Source organism: Thermobia domestica, unplaced genomic scaffold (genome assembly GCF_964235325.1).
Source record: "Thermobia domestica unplaced genomic scaffold, izTheDome1.hap1.1 HAP1_SCAFFOLD_648, whole genome shotgun sequence".
Lineage (NCBI taxonomy): Eukaryota > Metazoa > Arthropoda > Insecta > Zygentoma > Lepismatidae > Thermobia > Thermobia domestica.
The window spans coordinates 1-21560 of NW_027656358.1; the positions used below are offsets into that span (position 1 = coordinate 1).

Below are 21560 nucleotides of genomic sequence, written 5' to 3' on the forward strand. Positions count from 1 at the left end.
GTTCCCAAAAATATGTGTTTCAAATTCTGATTTATTTTCTATACATAAATCCACCGAAAAAGGGAGTGCAGAATGAAATTTATATTTTAATAATGAAACTTTTCATTAACAAAACAGTATCCTCATGTCTTTAACATTGTTTCTTTATCTTATTGGCGCATGGTGATATCTGACATGGAACAGTTTAAGTTGTCGGGCGACCCACGAATAATTGTTCAAAATTCACAATTCCTCAGTAATTATCCTCCTAATGCCCTCAAGTCTATTGCGTATGTTTACCAACTTCGTACAGAATTATAATAAGATTGCAAAATTATATGCCACTAACAAGATTACTGATTAGGAAAAAAAGTTGATAGTACAAGTCAGCATTGCATCAGTTCTAGGTCAAAGCAATGCGAAACTCGTAGGCCAGTACGATTGCAATCATAGGTGCAGGCGGGCAAGGTTCTAGAACACAGGTCCCCTTTCCCGTCTAGTTGTAATAAAGACAGAAAAAAAAACGTGCCCTGCGAGGCTCTAACCCGCCGTCACTCGCTAACGTTTGTTCGGCAATACTGTGTGATTTTAAAATTAAATTTTGGTACAGAAAGGAACCAACCTAGCTACTAACCTACATGGGGGGACCTGTGTTCTAGAACCTTCCCATGGAGGCGCGTCAGCAATGGTGGGTATTTGCATAAAGGAAGAAGTGTGATAAACACATTTTAACCTGTGCTAGATGGTCACTGCATGCTGCATTTCCATTACAATCATACAGTAATAAATCGCAGGTTTGTGGTTTTAACGCAGTTTTTGTGTTCACAAACTTTCTCCACCTGCATAAAAACATATATCTACCCTCTCGTTGTGATTATTACTTTTTATCTGCAAATTTTCAAGTCTCTCTATATTCTTAGTCTGCTCGTTATAGCTTTCGAAATATTTACTGTATTAATAAAACAAGTTACCAAATATAAATCAGTGAAGTACGCAATCACTTACCCCTTAATTTGCACCAAAAAGGGTATATAATTCAAAAAATAGTATTTTCGTTCAGCCAGAAAACTACAAGGGAGGAAAAGGGTTCCGAGATTTCTTCTTTTAAAATTAAACAAATTCCAAAACTAATTGTACAAATATTATACTAATCAATTACCTCTATGATTAAACTTGTGACATTAGCTTCGCAATAAGAAAATATTTTCTCCAAAAGCTCATTTATTTGTTTACTATTTTTTGAGAAAGTAGCATCACTGCCGAATCCCAGGCATTTGGTTGTCACTGATTCTTCGTTCTTCACAGAGACGTCCGAACGTTGCAGTTGAGAGAGGCGTCGAAGTACGTTAAACCATTTCAGTTTAGCTGGAGTTAATTTTTCAGCAATATTTTCTTCTGATGAATTTCCCTCTGCCATTGGATACCGTAAAGTAGTATACTGAAATACTATACGACTATACAATGTATTAGGATTTCGAAGCATCCACTCAGAATTCCAATTCCACGAATGCCATGGATAACCTTTAATAGGTATACCCCTTTTACTCAAGATACTTCTTAAAATCACCATTTCTAATCACAAAATGAGCATTTTCTCTTCGCTTCGAGTAGATAAGCCATGATGAATTCACGGCTCACAAACTTCATTTATTTTCGTTTTTCATTTGTCATCAAGCGATCATATGCATCATTTATGTATTTTATAGTGCATGGAGGATGGACGTACACCAAAACAAATAAAGATTTAAGGTAATCCATTATGATTTAAAAACTACTTGGTTAAATTGCACTTCGTGCTGTCGGGTGAAGTATTCTTATAGCAGCTATAACGAACGTAGGAAATAAACCTTTTTGAAGAAAATTGGTGCCATCAGTAATAAAAGTGGTTGCATTATTACTATATGAATCGACAGGTTATAAAATGTACGGAAAAAATTCGGGAAGTCTTTAATTTGCCCATTTTATGTCGAGAACAGAACTCAACAAAACCCTGCGGGGCTTCTAACCCGTTCTTATTACACCCGCTACTACTACTACTACTTATACTATGGATCCGTATAGTAAAACTGCACGCAAAAGTGTTGGAAATAAATCTACTGTTAATGCTTTAAAGTATTTCCATGCTGCTTTGATAGTGGTGTTCCATTTGCCATAAAAAGTTTTGGATATAGTATACGTAAGACCGTCTGAGTTCCAGAAGAAGCTGGACGCTCATACTTTTAGGGATTATTCATTGAGTATCTACGAACTTAGAAAGGGGGTAACAAACCCACTTTCATTTACTTATCCACTGATACGAAAATAAAACAGAACGTACCTATTTGCCCTTGTACTTTATATGCTATAGCGCATTACATTATATGCAACAAGGATTTTGGTCTGCATCATGATATAAATTTAAAAATATTTAACATTTTTCGAATCGAAATCAACAAAATTTATTCTAGAAAGTAAAAATAGAATGTTAAGCACATATAATGAAGACAACGCAGTGATTTAATTTGGTAACGTATAAATATATAATATGAAGTATCCTCGCGCACGGAAGACAGGGGGTTCTCATGTATACTATTACCAAAGTTTTTGCACGATTGTATTTTTCGTGATTCGCCGGAAAGTGTGAAACCTTGAAGATTGAAAGCACTTTGGTAGCCGAGAGTTTAGGTGCTACTTAGTCATTTTCGCAGAGATTCTCAATCTGTCATTAACCCGCGATCGGGCCCGCCATTAGAAAAAATTAAGGTTATAGTATACAACAGTTCCTCATCATTTCCCGAGGACTCACGATGACTTTCTTTTCGTCTTTTCACTAAAGTTATTTTTAAAATGCCTCCTCCACTCCTACTTTGTTATTTCGGTGCAATCGGTGTGCAACAATTCAGAAATGCTGAAAACGTGCGTGCTCAGAATTAGTCAGTATATTAGTATGTTAAAGATAAAATGGTGCGTTAGAAAACATCTATACACGCGACCGATGGCGTTACTCTTATGTGGTGCGACTGATCCCGGGTTAAAATGGTAACTATGAAGTGACATCCTAGTTTGCGCAACCATAGATTTGTAAAATTTACAGAGAAATGTTATTTCAAAGAGGTGCATATTTTTTGGATTTGAAGGGCCAGAATTTCTTTTTTGCTAACTTTCTTGGTATATATATATTTTTTTTTTCAGGTTAGGTTAACTTAACTTTGTATTGGCCCTCGAGTTCCAAAACTATCCCCAAAGAGGGATATATATAAATACTCAGAATGTACGGGGATCTTATCTGTAATACCCCTAATAATTTTAACAAAAATTGTAATAAAAACTATGCTTTTATCCTTAAGATCCACATAAAGAACCTAGTGTACTTCGACTATCCTGGGCCCGCGCACGCCCACTGTCATTCAAACGCCGGCTCACAATGGAAGCACTATCGCGCGGGTCTATTATCACCGTCCTGCCCTTACTAGTGTTACATAACATTCACGCGTTTTAGTAGATACGTAGCACAGATTAGCTGGTGTTATATCAACTATATTTTTTTAAAATAATGTTTGACACACAATCATAGTCATACGTCTTCCAAATAAAATCAGAAAAATAAACACACTGCTGAACAAGACTGCACCTATTTAATGAAAACACATTTACACGTAACGTTTCGATCTTCTAGATCAAAGATCCTAGAGATGCAAGGGCTCGGAAAAAATACGGCTTTTTAAAAAAAAAAAAAAAAAAAAAAAACTCGGTTTTTTTGCTTCGCTTTTTTCCTTGGAAAATTTTGGGCTTTTTTGAAAATTTTGCTTTAAATTAATAAAGCAGACTTTGTTTCGCTTCTCTACAGCACAAGAACTCATTTGATTAGTGGTTGATGTAGATAATTATATAGAACCTCTAAATCAAACCATGAATTTCGAAAAGATTTTTTTTTTAATTCTTAACATATTTACATTATGAATTCCAAAGGATTAACCAATATATATATCTATATAATATTTTTTTAACTTCTTATACACAAAAATAAGTACTTTTTTTAAAAATAAAAAAAAGATACACAAATAACTAGCAAAATTGTATGTAGTATTTTTACTTCAAAGTATCACACCCTCTTTTTGAAAAAAAAAAACATAAAACATGAAAGAAATACATTTATATGATAATCTTAAAAGCTGCACATCAAGAGTTTGGTTTCGGGTTGTTCTGTACATTCATTAATTTTTTAAGTTTTAACTTTTATGTACATTGTATGAATATTTGGAACAAATTTTTCATTCATTGATCACATACGTAATAATGTTACCACCTATCAGGTGCTTGGAATATGCAAATCCGTAAAATTCCGAATTCTATAATGCACTGACTGTTCCTTAAGCTTGTTCAGAATCGGGAAAGTACCAAATTTTCTGTTAATGGATCATATGCGTAATAGACTGTTTATCTGATTGTGTGGTTTCCTAGACTTATAACCACCATCACGGTTTACCCAGTCCTGAAGGTTTCTGAATTTTTAAGAACAGAACTTCAACATATCATTACGAATCTTTTTTTTTTTATTTTTAAAAAGAGAGAAAAACTATGGAATACATTTAAGAAGAATGGAAAGAATCAATCACTGTTCCAATTCACAAGAAAGGCGACAAAACTGAATGTTATAATTATCGAGGGATTTCTCCTAACATTCTATTAACAAGATTGATTCCATACGCAGATGAAATTATTGGAGATTATCAGTGTGGATTTAGGAACATCAATCAACTATCGGCCAGATATTTACTATTTGATAAATACTCAAAAAGAAATGGGAATTTATTGCCCAGTACATCAGCAGTTTATTGGTTTTAAAAAGGCTTATGACTCGGGTAGGAGGGAAACATTGTACAACATTGTTACAGAATTCGGAATACCGAGAAAGCTAGTTAGATTAATTAAAATGTGTTTAAATGAATCCCAAAGTAAAGTCCGAGCAGAAAAATTCTTGTCCATGAGCTTCAACGTCGAGAATGGCCTGAAACAAGGAGATGCGTTGTCGCCATTATAGTTCAGCTTTGTTCCGGAGTACGCTACAAGGAAAATTAAAGATAGCAACCAGGCCCTAGAGCAGAATTGTATTCACCAGGTTATGGCGTATGCTGATGATGTAAATTTAATAGGGGATGATAGGAGAACAATAGAAAGAAATGCAGAGTCCTTATTAAACGCTTGCAGAGAAAACTAAATGCATGGAAGTTCACCGGAATCGTAATATGGCAAATTATGAATGCGTTAAAATATCAAATAATACTTTCGACAAAGTGGATACTTTCAAAGATCTGGGATCAATATCACCAGACCAAAATCATATCCACAAAGAAATTAAATGTCGACTGAAATCAGGAAATTCGTGTTATTATTCAGTTCATAGTATTTTGTCGTCGCGAGTTCTGTCGAGGAATTTAAAGCTTAAAATATATAAAACGATAATCATGCCTGTTGTGTTTTATGGTTGTGAAACATGGGCGCTTGAGGGAAGAACACAGACTGAAAGTATTTGAAAATAAAATCCTGAGACGAATATTCGAACCCAAGAGGAACGGGAATGAGGGAAACTTCATAACGAAGAACTACATAATTTATACGGTTTACCATACATCGTTACGGTCATCAAGTCTAGGAGGCTCAGGTGGGCAGGTCATGCAGCTAGAATGGAAGAAGGTAGGAACGCTTTTAAAGTTTTAACTGGAAATCCAATCGGAAAACGTCCATTAGGAAGACTTAGGCGCAGATGGGAGGACAACATTAAAATGGACCTCGCAGATATGGGAATACAAAGTAAAAACTGGATCCAGTTGGCTAACAATTGAAGTCGGTGGAGAGCTTTTGTGAACGCGGCATTGAACCTTCGGATTCCATAGACCATAGAGAGAGAGAATATATTTAAGTTAAATACAACTGCACAACAACCATGAGTGAGTGGTTAGCTTTTGCGCTTCTATCGGGATGTCCGGGATTCAACCCCGCATTCGACCATTTTGACAAGTTTTTCTTAATTGTATCTGTGAATGTAGAGATAATGCGTGTACTGTGAGTTCTGGCCGACTTCCTTTCTTATCGTTTTTAAATCGTTGTTATTACTAATTACCAGCAGTGACGGATTTGCGAAGGGGGTTAAGGTGGGGATGTTTTACGGGTGAAGCTTGTAGCTTGAAATTACATAATTTCTGAAACAAACGAAATATTTGTTATGCCTTTACTCATAAACTTCAAGCTCTTCTCAAATAAAAATTAGGTATTTTTAGAAAAACTAAACATTAATAAGAACCCTCCCCCCCCCCAAAAAAAAAAATACTTTTCTAAATCCGCCACTGATTATCAGTATAAAATGGTCTTCAAGGTTGTATCCGGAAGGTTATTGCTGAATATACAAACAAAACGAAATATTAGTTATGCTTGTACTAAACTCCCAAATAAAAATTAGGAAATTTTAGAAAAACCAAACATTAAGCAGAGAAACACCTCCCAAAAGACTTTTCTGAATCCGCCACTGATTATCAGTATAAAATGGTATTCAAGTTTGTATCCGGAAGATTATTGCTAAATCATTGCACAGCTACAGTATAACAAGAATGTGGAAGTACGCTTTGATAGATATACTGACAAACGTACGCTCTGACGGATATATTGAAAAACAAAAGTTTAACTTATGCGCTAGAAGCTAGAGTAGGCCTACTAATCTCTAGGAAATGAAACACGGATGACTAAAAAGAAATGATGTAGAAAAGAAAAAAATCTCGATAACTCAGAAGTTAAAATAAAGTTAAATATCTTCTACAGTTGCCCTCAAATACTGCGTACTGTATGTTTACTTTAATTCATAAAACATGTGTTCTATCCATCATGATGGTGAATTCCAGAGCGAAATATAGCATTTAGGTCATGAAATCTTATTTAATTTTAGAGTATACTATAGGAAAGCTATTTAAATAGAAAAATCATGCAAATGAAAAAAGGCCAAAATTTCCAAGAGTCTCGTTTTTTTTTCCAAAAAAGCCGGCGTTTTATGTGGAAAAAAAAAAACATCGTTTCAAAAAAGCCGGCTTTTTTGCATCTCTACAAGATCCTCATCGAGTGTACGTCTAATGAGGATCTTGGCTAGAAGAACGAAACGTCACGTGTAAATGTGTTTTTATTAAATAAGTGCAGTCTTGTTCAGGAGTGTGTTTATTTTTCTAAATAATGTTTGTACCCTTTTTAATAACCATAATGGTTAAGCATTCCTAAAGAGAATTTGCACCAACGAATGCAACTCTTTCCACTAGAAATAATTCACAAGGGAGTAGGAGTTTATGTACTGAAGAAGGAAGTGTATAATTCGTGGGTAAATGTATAGTTGCGTAAACTACGATGCACCTTTTATAGAGAAAATAAGTAAGTAGATATGAAAGAGGCATGTCTAAGATATTGATTTCCCCGGCAAAGTATTTCTACACCATGTAGGAAAGTTGCATTTTATGTTTGCAGTAGTAGGGTTACTATTAGTGTGAAATCATTACATTAGTATGCTTATTTCAATAGTAATGCTATAAGAAGTCTTATATCTGTTAATAATGCTGAGTACTTACAATACAACAGAGAGTTCCCTCACTTGAATATTTCCTATGTCGTACTCCTTTAAATACTGGAAAAACACATCAAGGTATTGCCTGACCAGCAAAGAAATGCGGGTGGCCGGTTTTGGAAATAAAATATGAACAACAGTGTTTCTAACCGGATTACTTGTAATTAATCTATCTCAGTTATTTTTGGCCTGTTCGTAATAAACCACTTCACACATATGTTCAAGTTAAGACAAACCGTTTCAAAAGTTATAGAAGTTATTTCCAGAACTCTTTAAGGGACTGTAAAAGAAGTACATACACCCTTCATATTAATTTGGCAATAACTTGCGAATAAACTAACCTCAGTGTTGTACAAAGAAACACTAAGAACTTCGTAGCATTCGAGTGTAAGGAATTCCTACTTCTATTAACAAAACCTCGAAGTTCATCTTTGTAAATCAAAGTTATGCTTTAGCAACTGCGCTTTCATTGTTTAAAGCAAGTTCTATTGTGTAGTTTTGAAATAAGACGTCTTCGAAATTGCTATGAAGTTCGGCCATGTGATTTCCGATCGATTGTCTAAGCAGTGTCTTGAGTAACAAAATCCTTTTGCATTGAGATCATTTTCGGATGTGTTGCAAAATCCGGTCAGAGAGAAACTGATAATCTTTCACAGCCACACTCTAACCGCCTTCGCAGGAGACTTGGATCCGCCCCTGATTGAGATGGTAGATAAAGATAACTTTCTGATGTTTAACCTGCCATTATTTAGCATGGTTTGGTAATTTTAAAAATCCAGTATTTCTGCCATAGTTTGAAAACTTCATTTTAAAAAAAATATACCCAGTATTACATTAAAGACAATAGGGAAGCGATTAAAGTTTAAATGTGTTCCTGAAGGACGAAGCTTTCTGCCGATGTGCATTTTGTGTATGTGGGGGATGCCATGGCGGACGGGGGGAGGATAAAGTACGTGCTTTTTCGTTTTTTGCATTAGGATGTTTTTCTTAATTGTATCTGTGAATGTAGAGATAATGCGTGTACTGTGAGTTCTGGCCGACTTCCTTTCTTATCGTTTTTAAATCGTTGTTATTACTAATTACCAGCAGTGACGGATTTGCGAAGGGGGTTAGGGTGGGGATGTTTTACGGGTGAAGCTTGTAGCTTGAAATTACATAATTTCTGAAACAAACGAAATATTTGTTATGCCTTTACTCATAAACTTCAAGCTCTTCTCAAATAAAAATTAGGTATTTTTAGAAAAACTAAACATTAATAAGAACCCTCCCCCCCCCCCAAAAAAAAAATACTTTTCTAAATCCGCCACTGATTATCAGTATAAAATGGTCTTCAAGGTTGTATCCGGAAGGTTATTGCTGAATATACAAACAAAACGAAATATTAGTTATGCTTGTACTAAACTCCCAAATAAAAATTAGGAAATTTTAGAAAAACCAAACATTAAGCAGAGAAACACCTCCCAAAAGACTTTTCTGAATCCGCCACTGATTATCAGTATAAAATGGTATTCAAGTTTGTATCCGGAAGATTATTGCTAAATCATTGCACAGCTACAGTATAACAAGAATGTGGAAGTACGCTTTGATAGATATACTGACAAACGTACGCTCTGACGGATATATTGAAAAACAAAAGTTTAACTTATGCGCTAGAAGCTAGAGTAGGCCTACTAATCTCTAGGAAATGAAACACGGATGACTAAAAAGAAATGATGTAGAAAAGAAAAAAATCTCGATAACTCAGAAGTTAAAATAAAGTTAAATATCTTCTACAGTTGCCCTCAAATACTGCGTACTGTATGTTTACTTTAATTCATAAAACATGTGTTCTATCCATCATGATGGTGAATTCCAGAGCGAAATATAGCATTTAGGTCATGAAATCTTATTTAATTTTAGAGTATACTATAGGAAAGCTATTTAAATAGAAAAATCATGCAAATGAAAAAAGGCCAAAATTTCCAAGAGTCTCGTTTTTTTTTCCAAAAAAGCCGGCGTTTTATGTGGAAAAAAAAAAACATCGTTTCAAAAAAGCCGGCTTTTTTGCATCTCTACAAGATCCTCATCGAGTGTACGTCTAATGAGGATCTTGGCTAGAAGAACGAAACGTCACGTGTAAATGTGTTTTTATTAAATAAGTGCAGTCTTGTTCAGGAGTGTGTTTATTTTTCTAAATAATGTTTGTACCCTTTTTAATAACCATAATGGTTAAGCATTCCTAAAGAGAATTTGCACCAACGAATGCAACTCTTTCCACTAGAAATAATTCACAAGGGAGTAGGAGTTTATGTACTGAAGAAGGAAGTGTATAATTCGTGGGTAAATGTATAGTTGCGTAAACTACGATGCACCTTTTATAGAGAAAATAAGTAAGTAGATATGAAAGAGGCATGTCTAAGATATTGATTTCCCCGGCAAAGTATTTCTACACCATGTAGGAAAGTTGCATTTTATGTTTGCAGTAGTAGGGTTACTATTAGTGTGAAATCATTACATTAGTATGCTTATTTCAATAGTAATGCTATAAGAAGTCTTATATCTGTTAATAATGCTGAGTACTTACAATACAACAGAGAGTTCCCTCACTTGAATATTTCCTATGTCGTACTCCTTTAAATACTGGAAAAACACATCAAGGTATTGCCTGACCAGCAAAGAAATGCGGGTGGCCGGTTTTGGAAATAAAATATGAACAACAGTGTTTCTAACCGGATTACTTGTAATTAATCTATCTCAGTTATTTTTGGCCTGTTCGTAATAAACCACTTCACACATATGTTCAAGTTAAGACAAACCGTTTCAAAAGTTATAGAAGTTATTTCCAGAACTCTTTAAGGGACTGTAAAAGAAGTACATACACCCTTCATATTAATTTGGCAATAACTTGCGAATAAACTAACCTCAGTGTTGTACAAAGAAACACTAAGAACTTCGTAGCATTCGAGTGTAAGGAATTCCTACTTCTATTAACAAAACCTCGAAGTTCATCTTTGTAAATCAAAGTTATGCTTTAGCAACTGCGCTTTCATTGTTTAAAGCAAGTTCTATTGTGTAGTTTTGAAATAAGACGTCTTCGAAATTGCTATGAAGTTCGGCCATGTGATTTCCGATCGATTGTCTAAGCAGTGTCTTGAGTAACAAAATCCTTTTGCATTGAGATCATTTTCGGATGTGTTGCAAAATCCGGTCAGAGAGAAACTGATAATCTTTCACAGCCACACTCTAACCGCCTTCGCAGGAGACTTGGATCCGCCCCTGATTGAGATGGTAGATAAAGATAACTTTCTGATGTTTAACCTGCCATTATTTAGCATGGTTTGGTAATTTTAAAAATCCAGTATTTCTGCCATAGTTTGAAAACTTCATTTTAAAAAAAATATACCCAGTATTACATTAAAGACAATAGGGAAGCGATTAAAGTTTAAATGTGTTCCTGAAGGACGAAGCTTTCTGCCGATGTGCATTTTGTGTATGTGGGGGATGCCATGGCGGACGGGGGGAGGATAAAGTACGTGCTTTTTCGTTTTTTGCATTAGGATTTTGATAATGGCATTTCTTCCCCTTGCCGGTATACTCATAAAAATTGGTATATGAAGTAATGAGATAGTCCAGTATATGGTAATACCCTGTTGTTGCTTATATGAGGGAAGAAGGGGAGGACAAATTTGGCCAATTTTTTGAGTGTCAATTTGAAAATTAAATTTATCTTCAGAGCAGCTCCATATAAGACTTTTACGCAACAAGTTCACATACTCGCCAGCCAAAAATCTACTAACTACACCATTTTGTAGTCACAGTGTTTATACAAGTAAACAAATATCACTGCGCAACACAGTAAACATATCAATACATTTATTCTTGAATATATAATATGATGTGTGAGTATGTGTGTTTCTTTTTTCTTTCATTCATTCATTCTTTCTTCCTTCCTTTTATTCTTTCATTTGTTCATTTTCTTTTTCTTTCATTCATTTATTCTTTCATCCATTCATTCTTTTTCTTTAGTTCTTTCTTTCCTTCTTTGACATTTGTGTTTTGTTTTCACGGTGCAATAGAATTTATATCCGTATTCTTGACCTGCACTGCAGGGCTTGGTTCATTTAAACTCTCACACTTCGCACCTGAACTATTATATAAATTTGACATGATAAGTAAAAGAAATTACCAAATTTCTAGCACCATATCCTCTATAGGTTCAAATTTAAGGAATGAAAGATTTGACCTCGTCTTCGGCTCGCCGTATCGGCGTGCTTATCATAACGCTATTCTTCAGCTTCCTGATCGGCAATACACTTGTCATTCTTGAGGTCGGTGCTTAGCTGTAAGACTACGTGGGACACCACAGCTTTTATTGGACTTGCACAACCCGGTGTCTACTCTTGAAGAGCTATCAGATTGCCTTGGGTTCCCATTGTCATCAATTTTGTTTAATCTTTACGTGAAAAGAAGCAATAAAGGAAATCAAGAATACTCACAGCCTATGAATAATGGGCAAGAAATACACACCCTAAGATCTATGGATGATATCGCGCTGTTGATAGTGAGGGGGAAAAAAAGATTAGAAACACTTCTAAATGCTACAAATGCTTAGTAAGAAATTCAGTGTGGAGATCAACAAGGCAAAGTAAAAATTATGAGATGCATAAGAAAGGAAACAGCAAATGAAATAAAGATCAAGACAAGTCACAGAGGGGAAGAGATGCAAAAATTCTGTTACTTGGAGAGAGGAGAGTAACAAGCGGTAATAGTACAAATAAGATATAAAATCTAGAGTGTCTTAGGTGAAAAAATGATTTGAAGAAAAAACAAAACTTTTAACCGAAAACATCGACATATTACTGAAGAGAAGAGCTGATAAAATCATATGAATAAAGTGTGACGTTGTTATGGATGTCAGTTATGAACGTCAGTCAGTCAGGAGAAGAAGAAAAGCGGAGAGCGGAAGCCTTCGAAATGTAGCGCTGTAAAAAGATGTTGAAAATCAAATAGATGGAAATGGTAAGGGAAAAAAAGTATACTGAAGACCATTTCGAAAAGAAAAGAGAATGAAAAATAAAATGAAATATTGAGTTTAACGTCCTACGATTGCACCGTGGCTAAGGGAGATGGTGATGATGAGAAATTAATGAAGTGGTGAAAGGAAGAAAGCAGGAGAACCCTGAGAAAACCAACGCACATGATGTTTGTCCAGAACAAAGCTCACTTGGCGCAAGCTGGAATCGAACCAGGGACCCCACACTGAGCCACCGTGGCCCCCGGGGAAAGAGAATAATTGGATACTTTATGAAATATAGAAGTATCACGCTATTTGCTAGGAAAGAAAAGGTAGAAAGGAAAATCCAACAGGAAGGCTGCGATTTAAATACAGGGACCAAATGATACAAGATGTAGGGAGAAAAAGTACAGGAAAATGGAAATTTTTTCAAGATAGGAAAGGGTGGAAAACTGCATCAAACCAATCGAATGATTGCTGATTTGAGAAGAAAATCTCTTGATCAAATAACTAAATGTATTAATAACACTTGTGTGACTGTTCTGACAAGGTAACATCCCTTTCAACAGACAAGTTATAGAAGATCAATCTAAGAATAACAACTTCATACAAACAAAGAGTGATAGGAGGTAAAGCCCAATCTTCCTAGATTCCATCAACTTTTTATCTTCACTTTCACATCAATCTATATAAACAGAAATTTTCAATTTACAGGTATATACTGTAATAAGAGGAGTAACATAGATATAGAGATCAAAAAGGAACTTTACAAGAAACACACAGAGAATGATAGATAGTAACGACGGAAGAGAGAAAGAAGATTTGAGGAGAGAGACGCACGCACAAAATAGATAGTCTTACGAAGTTGCTGAGGAAAGGAGTCACAAAAGGAAGGAAGAGGATTTATTTTAGACTTAAGGAAAAGGGAAAGAGGAAAGAAAGAGAGATAAAGGTAGACGAGGAAGGAGTACTATATAGAAACAGTTATAAAGATTGTAATATGAAATACGTAGGAGAAACAGGAAAGAGTTTGGAAGATAAAACAACATAAGGGCGAATTCAGATTGAGAGGATAGAACGATGTTATATATAAACACGTCAGAGAAGCAGGACATGAAATAGATGGGAAAAAAAAGACGGGCTGGAAGGAAGTGGAAAGAACTTCCATGGATTAAGAAACACAGTAAGGAGGTAAGAAAAGTTTAATTGAATATTTCCTTCCTCTCCGTAAACACCGTCATCATCATTTTTATTGTGTCACCGAACCCGTACTTTTACAACTCGTATTGTAAGTTTCGTATTCTTTAAAGAACAATTAGTGCAACGTATTTAATGACTTAATTTCGATTTTTGATTGCCCTTAATAATTGCCCCATATTCACTCTATATCACGTCAGTTCACTGGTTTTAGAAAAACACTATTCACATTAATTAATATAATTCAGAATTCCACAATTTGTCTTTAACTTATTGCTCTATGTAGTTGTTCCTCAATTTATTTCTCTTTGTTGTAAACATTAATTTCACTGGCAGATTTTGTGAATTTTTAGGATTAAGGTAATTGAACATATATTTTAGCTTATATAGTTTGTCAGTGAGATTTCGTTTGAAAGCTAGTGCTACATTTTCGTTGGCACCAGGCGTGAATTGTGAAATAATTTTCAATTGACAGTTCCAATTGTTCTTTAAAGAAAACAAAACTTACAATAGAAGATGTAAAAGTAAGGATGTGGTGATATGTAATAAAAATTACATTTATGACGTTCCCAGGGAGAAGGAAAATATTCAATTAAAGTTAACAAACAAGGAGGCACAAGATGAGCCGCTTTTCTTATGTGACCGATAGCTTCTATAAGGAGATATGGATGAATTGGGTGAATGGCGTATGACGTAACACAGATTGCAGGAATCTGTGTTATATATAAATGTATGCATATATATATTCCAACATACATACACTGGAATACCTGGAGCAGTTTCCAAATTTGGTACAGAAAAGATTACTGTCTGAAAAAAGACACTATAGGAGTCGTACACGTCTATCACGCCTAAAGGGTAGGAAGAGATGTAAAAATAATTAAAAACAACCGATACTAATATTGAATCCATAGTTTTCGGGATATTTGAGATGAATAGTTACACTTCCGATTTCTACTTGGGTAGAGGATGGCATAAAAATAGTCAAAATGACTTATAATAGTGTCGAATTCATAGTTTCCGAGATCGCTGAAATGAATAGTGACACTCCCAATGCTGTTCAAGTCCAAGTTCAGCCACCAGTGGGAGGAGGGAAGAAGTAACATAAAGGTAATCGTAAACGACCGATATTGGTTTCGAATCCATAGTGACAATACTAAGATGAATGGTAACACCCCCAATGCCGTATTATAGGGGTAAGACACCGCTGGAGGGTTGAGAGGGGATGAAATGTAAAAATAGAAAAAATGAAATGAAATGAAATCTTTAAGTTTAACATCCCACGCTTATGCCGGTTACGCTAAAGGAGACGGTGATAATGAGAAATGAGTGAAATGGCGGAATGAAGAAAGTGGGGGAAACGGGAGAACCCCAAGAAAACCCACGAGCACGGCGTTTGTCCACCACAAAGTCCACACGGCGCGAGCTGGGATCGAACCAGGGACCCCAAGCACCGGAGGTGAACGCTCTAAAATGTAAAAATAGAGTAGTTGTGTCATACTTTACGGCATCGAAAGTATAGTAGGACAATGAGCCTTATAAATGTAAATACCAAGGATATATGCAAAGTACTTGGCTTTATTCTCTTCCATGTGAGAGTAGAACAAAGAGTACTTGAAGAGGTCGATCATTTCAAATATCTTGGAAGTATTTTTACGAAAGACGCGTACTGTGCCAAAGAGATTAGGTCGAGAATTGCTATAGCCAAAGAAGCATTCAACAAGAAAAGATCACTCTTAACTAGCAGCCTTAATATTGGACTAAGGAAGAAACTGGACAAGTGCTACGCATGGAGTATTGGACTTTATGGTTTAAATACTTGGACATTACGGAAGTTAGAGAAGAAATATTTAGAAAACTTCGAAATGTGGTGTTGGAGGCAGATGGAGAAGATAAAATGGATAGAAAAAGTAACAAACGAAGATGTTTTGAAACGGATAGAAGAGAAGAGGATGCTTCTAGATATGATCCTTCATAGAAAGGCCAATTAGATTGGACACATCTTGCAAAGAAAATGTTTTCTTCATACCGCTATAGAAGGAAAGATGGAAGGAAAAGGAGGAATAGGAAGAAGAATATAAGTGATCGATAATGCGAAAAATAGAAGAAAATATTGGGAGTTAAAAGAGGAAGCTGAAAATCGAGAAACAGGGAAGAAACATTTTCTCAAACTGAAAATTAAGAAGAAAAAAACCTCGTTAGTCCTAGGACGTGCCAAAAGGCAAAATACTTAATAATAATTATATATCAAAACAATTTTGAGTAAAGAATGATGTAAATATGCACTTTTATATATATATATATATATATATATATATATATATGTGTGTGTGTGTGTGTGTGTGTATGTATATATATGTGTGTGTATATGTATATATATGTATATGTATATTTCAAAAAATCCAATGAATATAATACATTTGTGAAAGAACACCAAAGAGTGAGAGAGCGTATAGCTATTCTGGGAGAAAACTGGGTAGCGTAGTGGTTAACGCATCAGCATGGTACGCCAGATCTTCGGTTCGGTCCAATTCTGCACTTTTTCACTGTGCATTATAATACGTTTGTGTGTAAGAAAAACTTTTTTTTAAAATAAAAAAGCTTAATGGTACTTAACAGTGTAGTTTAGTGGTGTGAAAAATCGTCATTTAAAGTTTGTGTTCCTCCCCTTCATCACACACACACATATATACTAGAGAAGGACATACTTATTTCGTGAAAAATTTGAAAGGCGTATTTTGAGGAAACCAAATGTATTCAAATCACTTTATCAATTTAGAATCTGTTTAACAAAGAAACCGTATTATGGGGATAAGGGATTCAACTTTGTCAGGAGACTGTATGTTATATATATTTTTAGGCGTGCTATGGATGGAAAACCTCGAGTGATATTTGGTGAAGCACCTGAATCGGACAGTGAGGATGAAGGCAAAATTACTGTGGTAAGTAGATTTATAAATGCTTGCTGTACTGTGCTACAATATGTGTCATTTTACTAGTTCATGTGGTATAACTCTTGCAAATCTCAGCATGTTTAAGGATATCAATATCAGTTGGGAAAAATGGTGAATCCGAATTTGAATAACTTATATTTAATTGAGACGTAAATAAAATATTATAAAAGCTCAAAGTTGTTACAGCTCGGTTTATATACTCTTCTTATGGAATAATTCAATCTGATCAATGTATTAGACGAATTTCGTACATATTTCTCAGCCGTGGGTGTAAGAAGATGGAGAATTTATTTATTAGTTTCCCTTCCCTGTAGCGGTTCAAAATTTTCACTACAGAAGGTTGATAATTTTATTTGTAATATTAATGATAAAAATAAGTATTTTGAGTCTGTAAAGCATATATTTAATTTTGTTGTGTCGCAAAACAGGGTGGATTGGTTTGAAAAGTTTTTTGTTTAAAATATATACTGTTCATCCTTCAATATGTTATTAATATTTCCATAGTTAGTGTTGGATATTCTATTTATATGTACTATATAAAATGTTTTGTTTAATTATCGTTGCCTAGCAACCAGAATTAGATTGCCTAGCTACCAGGGTTTGATGTAGTGAAAAAGAAGAGTCTGCATACGTGTGCATCTACCAGTTTGAACAGCGAAAGCTGCAAGATTTCAGGTAGATTTAATATTGAGCAGTAATACAAATTTGTTTAAACTAACAGAGAACTAACACAATAAGGAATTAAAAAATAGCTATGAACAGAATAGTCAAAATTGTGGAATGATTTAGTTATAGTGATTTCTCCGATCCATCATTAATTAATCTCTTAAGGGAAAAATAATTGAGGGATAAAATCATAATTCGTAATTTTACTTTATGAATTGAAAATGAAATGAAACCTTTCAATTTTTTCGTGCCACGTTTGTAGCTTAGGTGTCCAAACTCACGAGCACGAGTGAGTCCGAGCCTCACTGAAATAAGTGAGCGCGAGCCCAAGTGAGTGCGAGCCCAGTTAAGATTAGTGAGTGCGAGTCCAGTTGAGACAAGTGAGCGCGAGCGCGGTTGAGACAAGTGATTGTGAGGGCGAGTGAGTACGAGCCCAGTTGAGGGAAGTGATCGCGAGCGAGCCCAGTGCAAAATGGTCATCTATGGATTGTAGGCTAAAGGAGACGGTGATGATGGGAATGAATAAAATGATGCAATGAAGAAGCATGAGAAAACTGAGAGAACCCTGAAAAGACCAACGCACACGCTTTTTGACCATCCTATCTGGCGTGAACTGGGATCAAACCAGGGATCCCGTACACCAGAGGTAAGTGATCTGCTATTAAGCCACGCGGTCTCTTACTTTATGAATTGTAATATCAAGAAGTAATGTGTTGCAATAAAAATTCAATTACAGTTACCAAAAATATATCCAAATATTGAAAAAAATAGATTGATACGGATCATTTTTTCCTTTTCTTACCTGTCAAGTAGAAATTACAAATGAGAATGAGTAAGAAATTCGTCGAATATATTTATTAGATCGAATTTAGAACAAGTAAGTAAATAAAGAGCCTATCCGGTTGCAATTATATGAACAGATTTTTGGGAGAGATGGCTGAAATTCAGCTCAAATGTAGAAGAAGGTATGTAGATTCTATATTCCAAAGCAAATTATCCTAAAATGGAGGGACTATGTTCCATTTATAGTCAAAAAGCGCTAAACATTCACATTAAAGTCAATGGAAAATCAGTGAGAAAAATAAAGTCATCCACATATCTCTAAAATTATATGGAGGTGGTTAATTGAAAGCTTATTGCAAAGACATAATGAAGAGCTTAAGAACGATGTATAGCACGTAAGGTAAATATGAAGAGAACATTGTCAAAAGTCAAGTTGTTTCAGTAAAATCAATAATAATGATAAAGTATATGCATCTTCTGCGAATTACGCAGGGCACCCTATACGGAAGATACGTGCTTGACATATTTCACACTTGGATTTGTGTGACACAGTCTGGTCTTTATGGCAAACCGGATAGGTTTGTTGTCTTTCTGCTAAAGATGTAAGTAGTTTGAATTTGCAAAGCATTCCGTGCGCGTCAAATACATTCTAACAACACATTATGTTGCCAAAACCCGGGAAAATTTTTGGTGTGTATTATGTATTTTCTTATAAAACGACACATTACAAAACCTTTATATTTAGTGACGGTTTTTGAATTTTCGTATAAATGGAGACTAAATAATAATACATCAGTTGTTAAAATTCATAAACATTATTCGAATTGCTTGTATAAAGAATTACTTCTGTATGATGTGAGTATCATAGTAATTGTATATACTAGGGAGAGAAAATTTAAATAATCCAATAAAGTTACTGTAGAAGTGGAGTGACTGCTAGTATTAGACAGGATGAGTCAAAAATCAGGTTACATAGGAACTTACAATAAATATTAAATGTGTATACCTTCAATATCAATGCATGTATGCAAGCTGTGTTTCCAGTTTTGCAGAATGCTTTTCTTCAAATGTTGCATATTTTCATTCTTAATTGAATGTACCACTGCCTTTTAATGACCTCAAAGATAGAAATTAATTTCTATCAGTTTTGAAGATAATGGTGGCCAGTCAACAGAACTACGGCGATCGATCCATGCGTTAGAAAACTGGGCATTCAACCATTCACGGACAATTAACTCGTAATGTGGAGACCCATTGCCCTGTTGAAAATTGCAGGGAAAACATCAACTTCATTTAACATGCTCGAGAATACGTCGTCTTCAAGAATGTATTTGTAACTGTGTGGTAAGAGAGTATTTTCGATCAAAACACGATATATATTAAGAAAGGAACTTTTAACCAGTAAAGATTTATATGACTTCAGTTTTGTTTGATAACTTTCCCATTAACATGAACAACGGCCCGTCATTGAACAAAACTGATTATCAAAGTCAGGGTTGTAATTGTTACGTGCCCACTTACAGAATTGTAGGCGACCGTCAGTGTTATGATTTCGTTGATTTTGAGTTTAACTTCCCCGTCAGTGTTATCGTCACTTAAATATTCCAACATGGATGCCACTTTTCCTCTTGCAAAATACTATACACTCAATTGGCTTACACAATTTTCCATCGACAGCTGACTAGTGCTCTTTGTTGGGCTCTTGCGCACAGGAACTAACACATTGGTTGATATCCCTTGATATGTCTTAGGTCTTACTACGCTATTTGACGCTATTCTGTCTGGTTAATAAAAATTGTAATTAGCTACAACTAAAACGATATAAGATAGAATTATGAAATTCGATCTACTAGTTCTTCAAAATATATTTAACAAAACGCAAGAAAAACTATTGTTCTAACTCAGTAGTCCCCAAACTTACGAAGCTTCTGAACTACCGTACTTTTTTTAAAAATCCTACTGTGAGCTAGGCCTACCAACCAACATACCCACTAAAAAAAAATAAATGAATAAATAAATAAAAAAAATAAAAAAAAATTAAAAATCATTTGTTTATTGCCTATAAACTTAGGCAATCAAGGTTAGACAACCGGAGCGTGAACGTGATCGACGGTTTGGCGATGACTGTTCTAACTTAATAAATGTAAAAGTTATAGAATCAGAATAACGCAGAAGATATATGCTATACTCAACTTGTAGGCAGTCTGTCTTCCCTCATCCGGTAGGGCCGATTGTTATTGCCCTGGACCCACCTGCTTCTTGGCATGGGTCCGGTTTCTATTGAAAACGTGGGAGAACGGCTAATTTTTCTCCTTCTTTCCCCTGGTCAAACTGGTTTTAGCAGGATGTTTTCCTTGTGCATGCGTGCATGTGTGTGTCTGCATGGATGTGAGAAGGTGATGTGTAGTAGACAGACCAATGACGTCCATAGTGTAGCAGGGGCATGACTCATATGGTCGATTTCCACCCTAGGTAACATAATGAAGAGCTTCATAAGGGTAGATTTGAATATCAGGTTCACCTCCACAAGTGTCATGGTTTTCGAACAGTATCAATTTTTAAGTTTACAAATTATGAGGAAGGATCAAAAACAAGGTTACAAGACCGATATTTCTGGATTTTCGTCTGTTATAAAGGAACAAGGAATGTGCGGTAATTTTAATACAGTATATGGAGCTGCCAACACGAAGAAGTCCGCTCAGTTATTCGATTTCTGTGGGCGAAACATGTAACCGCGGCTGAAATTCACCGGCAACTGGTAAAGGTTTTTGGGGAGACTATAATGTCTCGTCATCATGTCGCAGAATGATGTCAAAAGTTTGAGACTGGTAGAGAAAACGTTACTGACGAGGAGTGCACGGTCGACCCAGCACGGCATCAATAGATTTGAACATAGCTCGCGTGAAGGAGCAGATTCAGGACAACAGGAGGATCACGTTACGACATCTGATAGCAGAACTGGGGATGAGCACCTAGGAGGCCATCGCTTCGTTTCAGACGAGGAGGTGAAACACTTTGCGACAACGTAGCTGAGCACGGAAGAGACAGGATTTTTACCAGGAGGAAATCTTCAACTCATCCCACGATGCGATAAGTGCCTCACCCGATATGTAGACTATGTTGACAGATAATCTAATATATGTATTATCTGTTGGCTGTATTGGTTGTATAAAATAATGTATACACGTTTCATTGCAGGCTTTGTAACCTTACTTTCTGATCGCTCCTTTGTAACCTTACTTTCTGATCGCTCCTTTGTAACCTTACTTTCTGATCGCTCCTTTGTAACCTTACTTTCTGATCGCTCCTTTGCAACCTTACTTTCTGATCGCTCCTTTGTAACCTTACTTTCTGATCACTCCTCATAATTATTTTCCCTCCATTTTCTCGAAGACTACGAATGAGCTTTTAC

The 21560-nt window shown here is 35.4% G+C and overlaps 1 protein-coding gene across 2 annotated transcripts in view; it reads left to right on the forward strand.

Annotated features, from left to right (window-relative positions):
• The first annotated feature begins 1331 nt into the window (after positions 1-1331).
• Positions 1332-21560, forward strand: part of Blos3 (Biogenesis of lysosome-related organelles complex 1, subunit 3) — a 31948-nt gene continuing 11719 nt past the window's right edge. Inside the window, exons 1-2 of one of the 2 annotated variants that reach the window (XM_081747782.1) lie at positions 1332-1728; positions 16606-16687. In XM_081747782.1, coding sequence (XP_081603908.1) covers positions 1598-1728; positions 16606-16687 — 213 coding nt within the window. In that variant the 5' untranslated portion in view covers positions 1332-1597. Of the gene's footprint in view, positions 1729-2938; positions 2998-16605; positions 16688-21560 lie in introns of those variants that run through there. The other variant, XM_081747781.1, reaches the window with a different exon arrangement.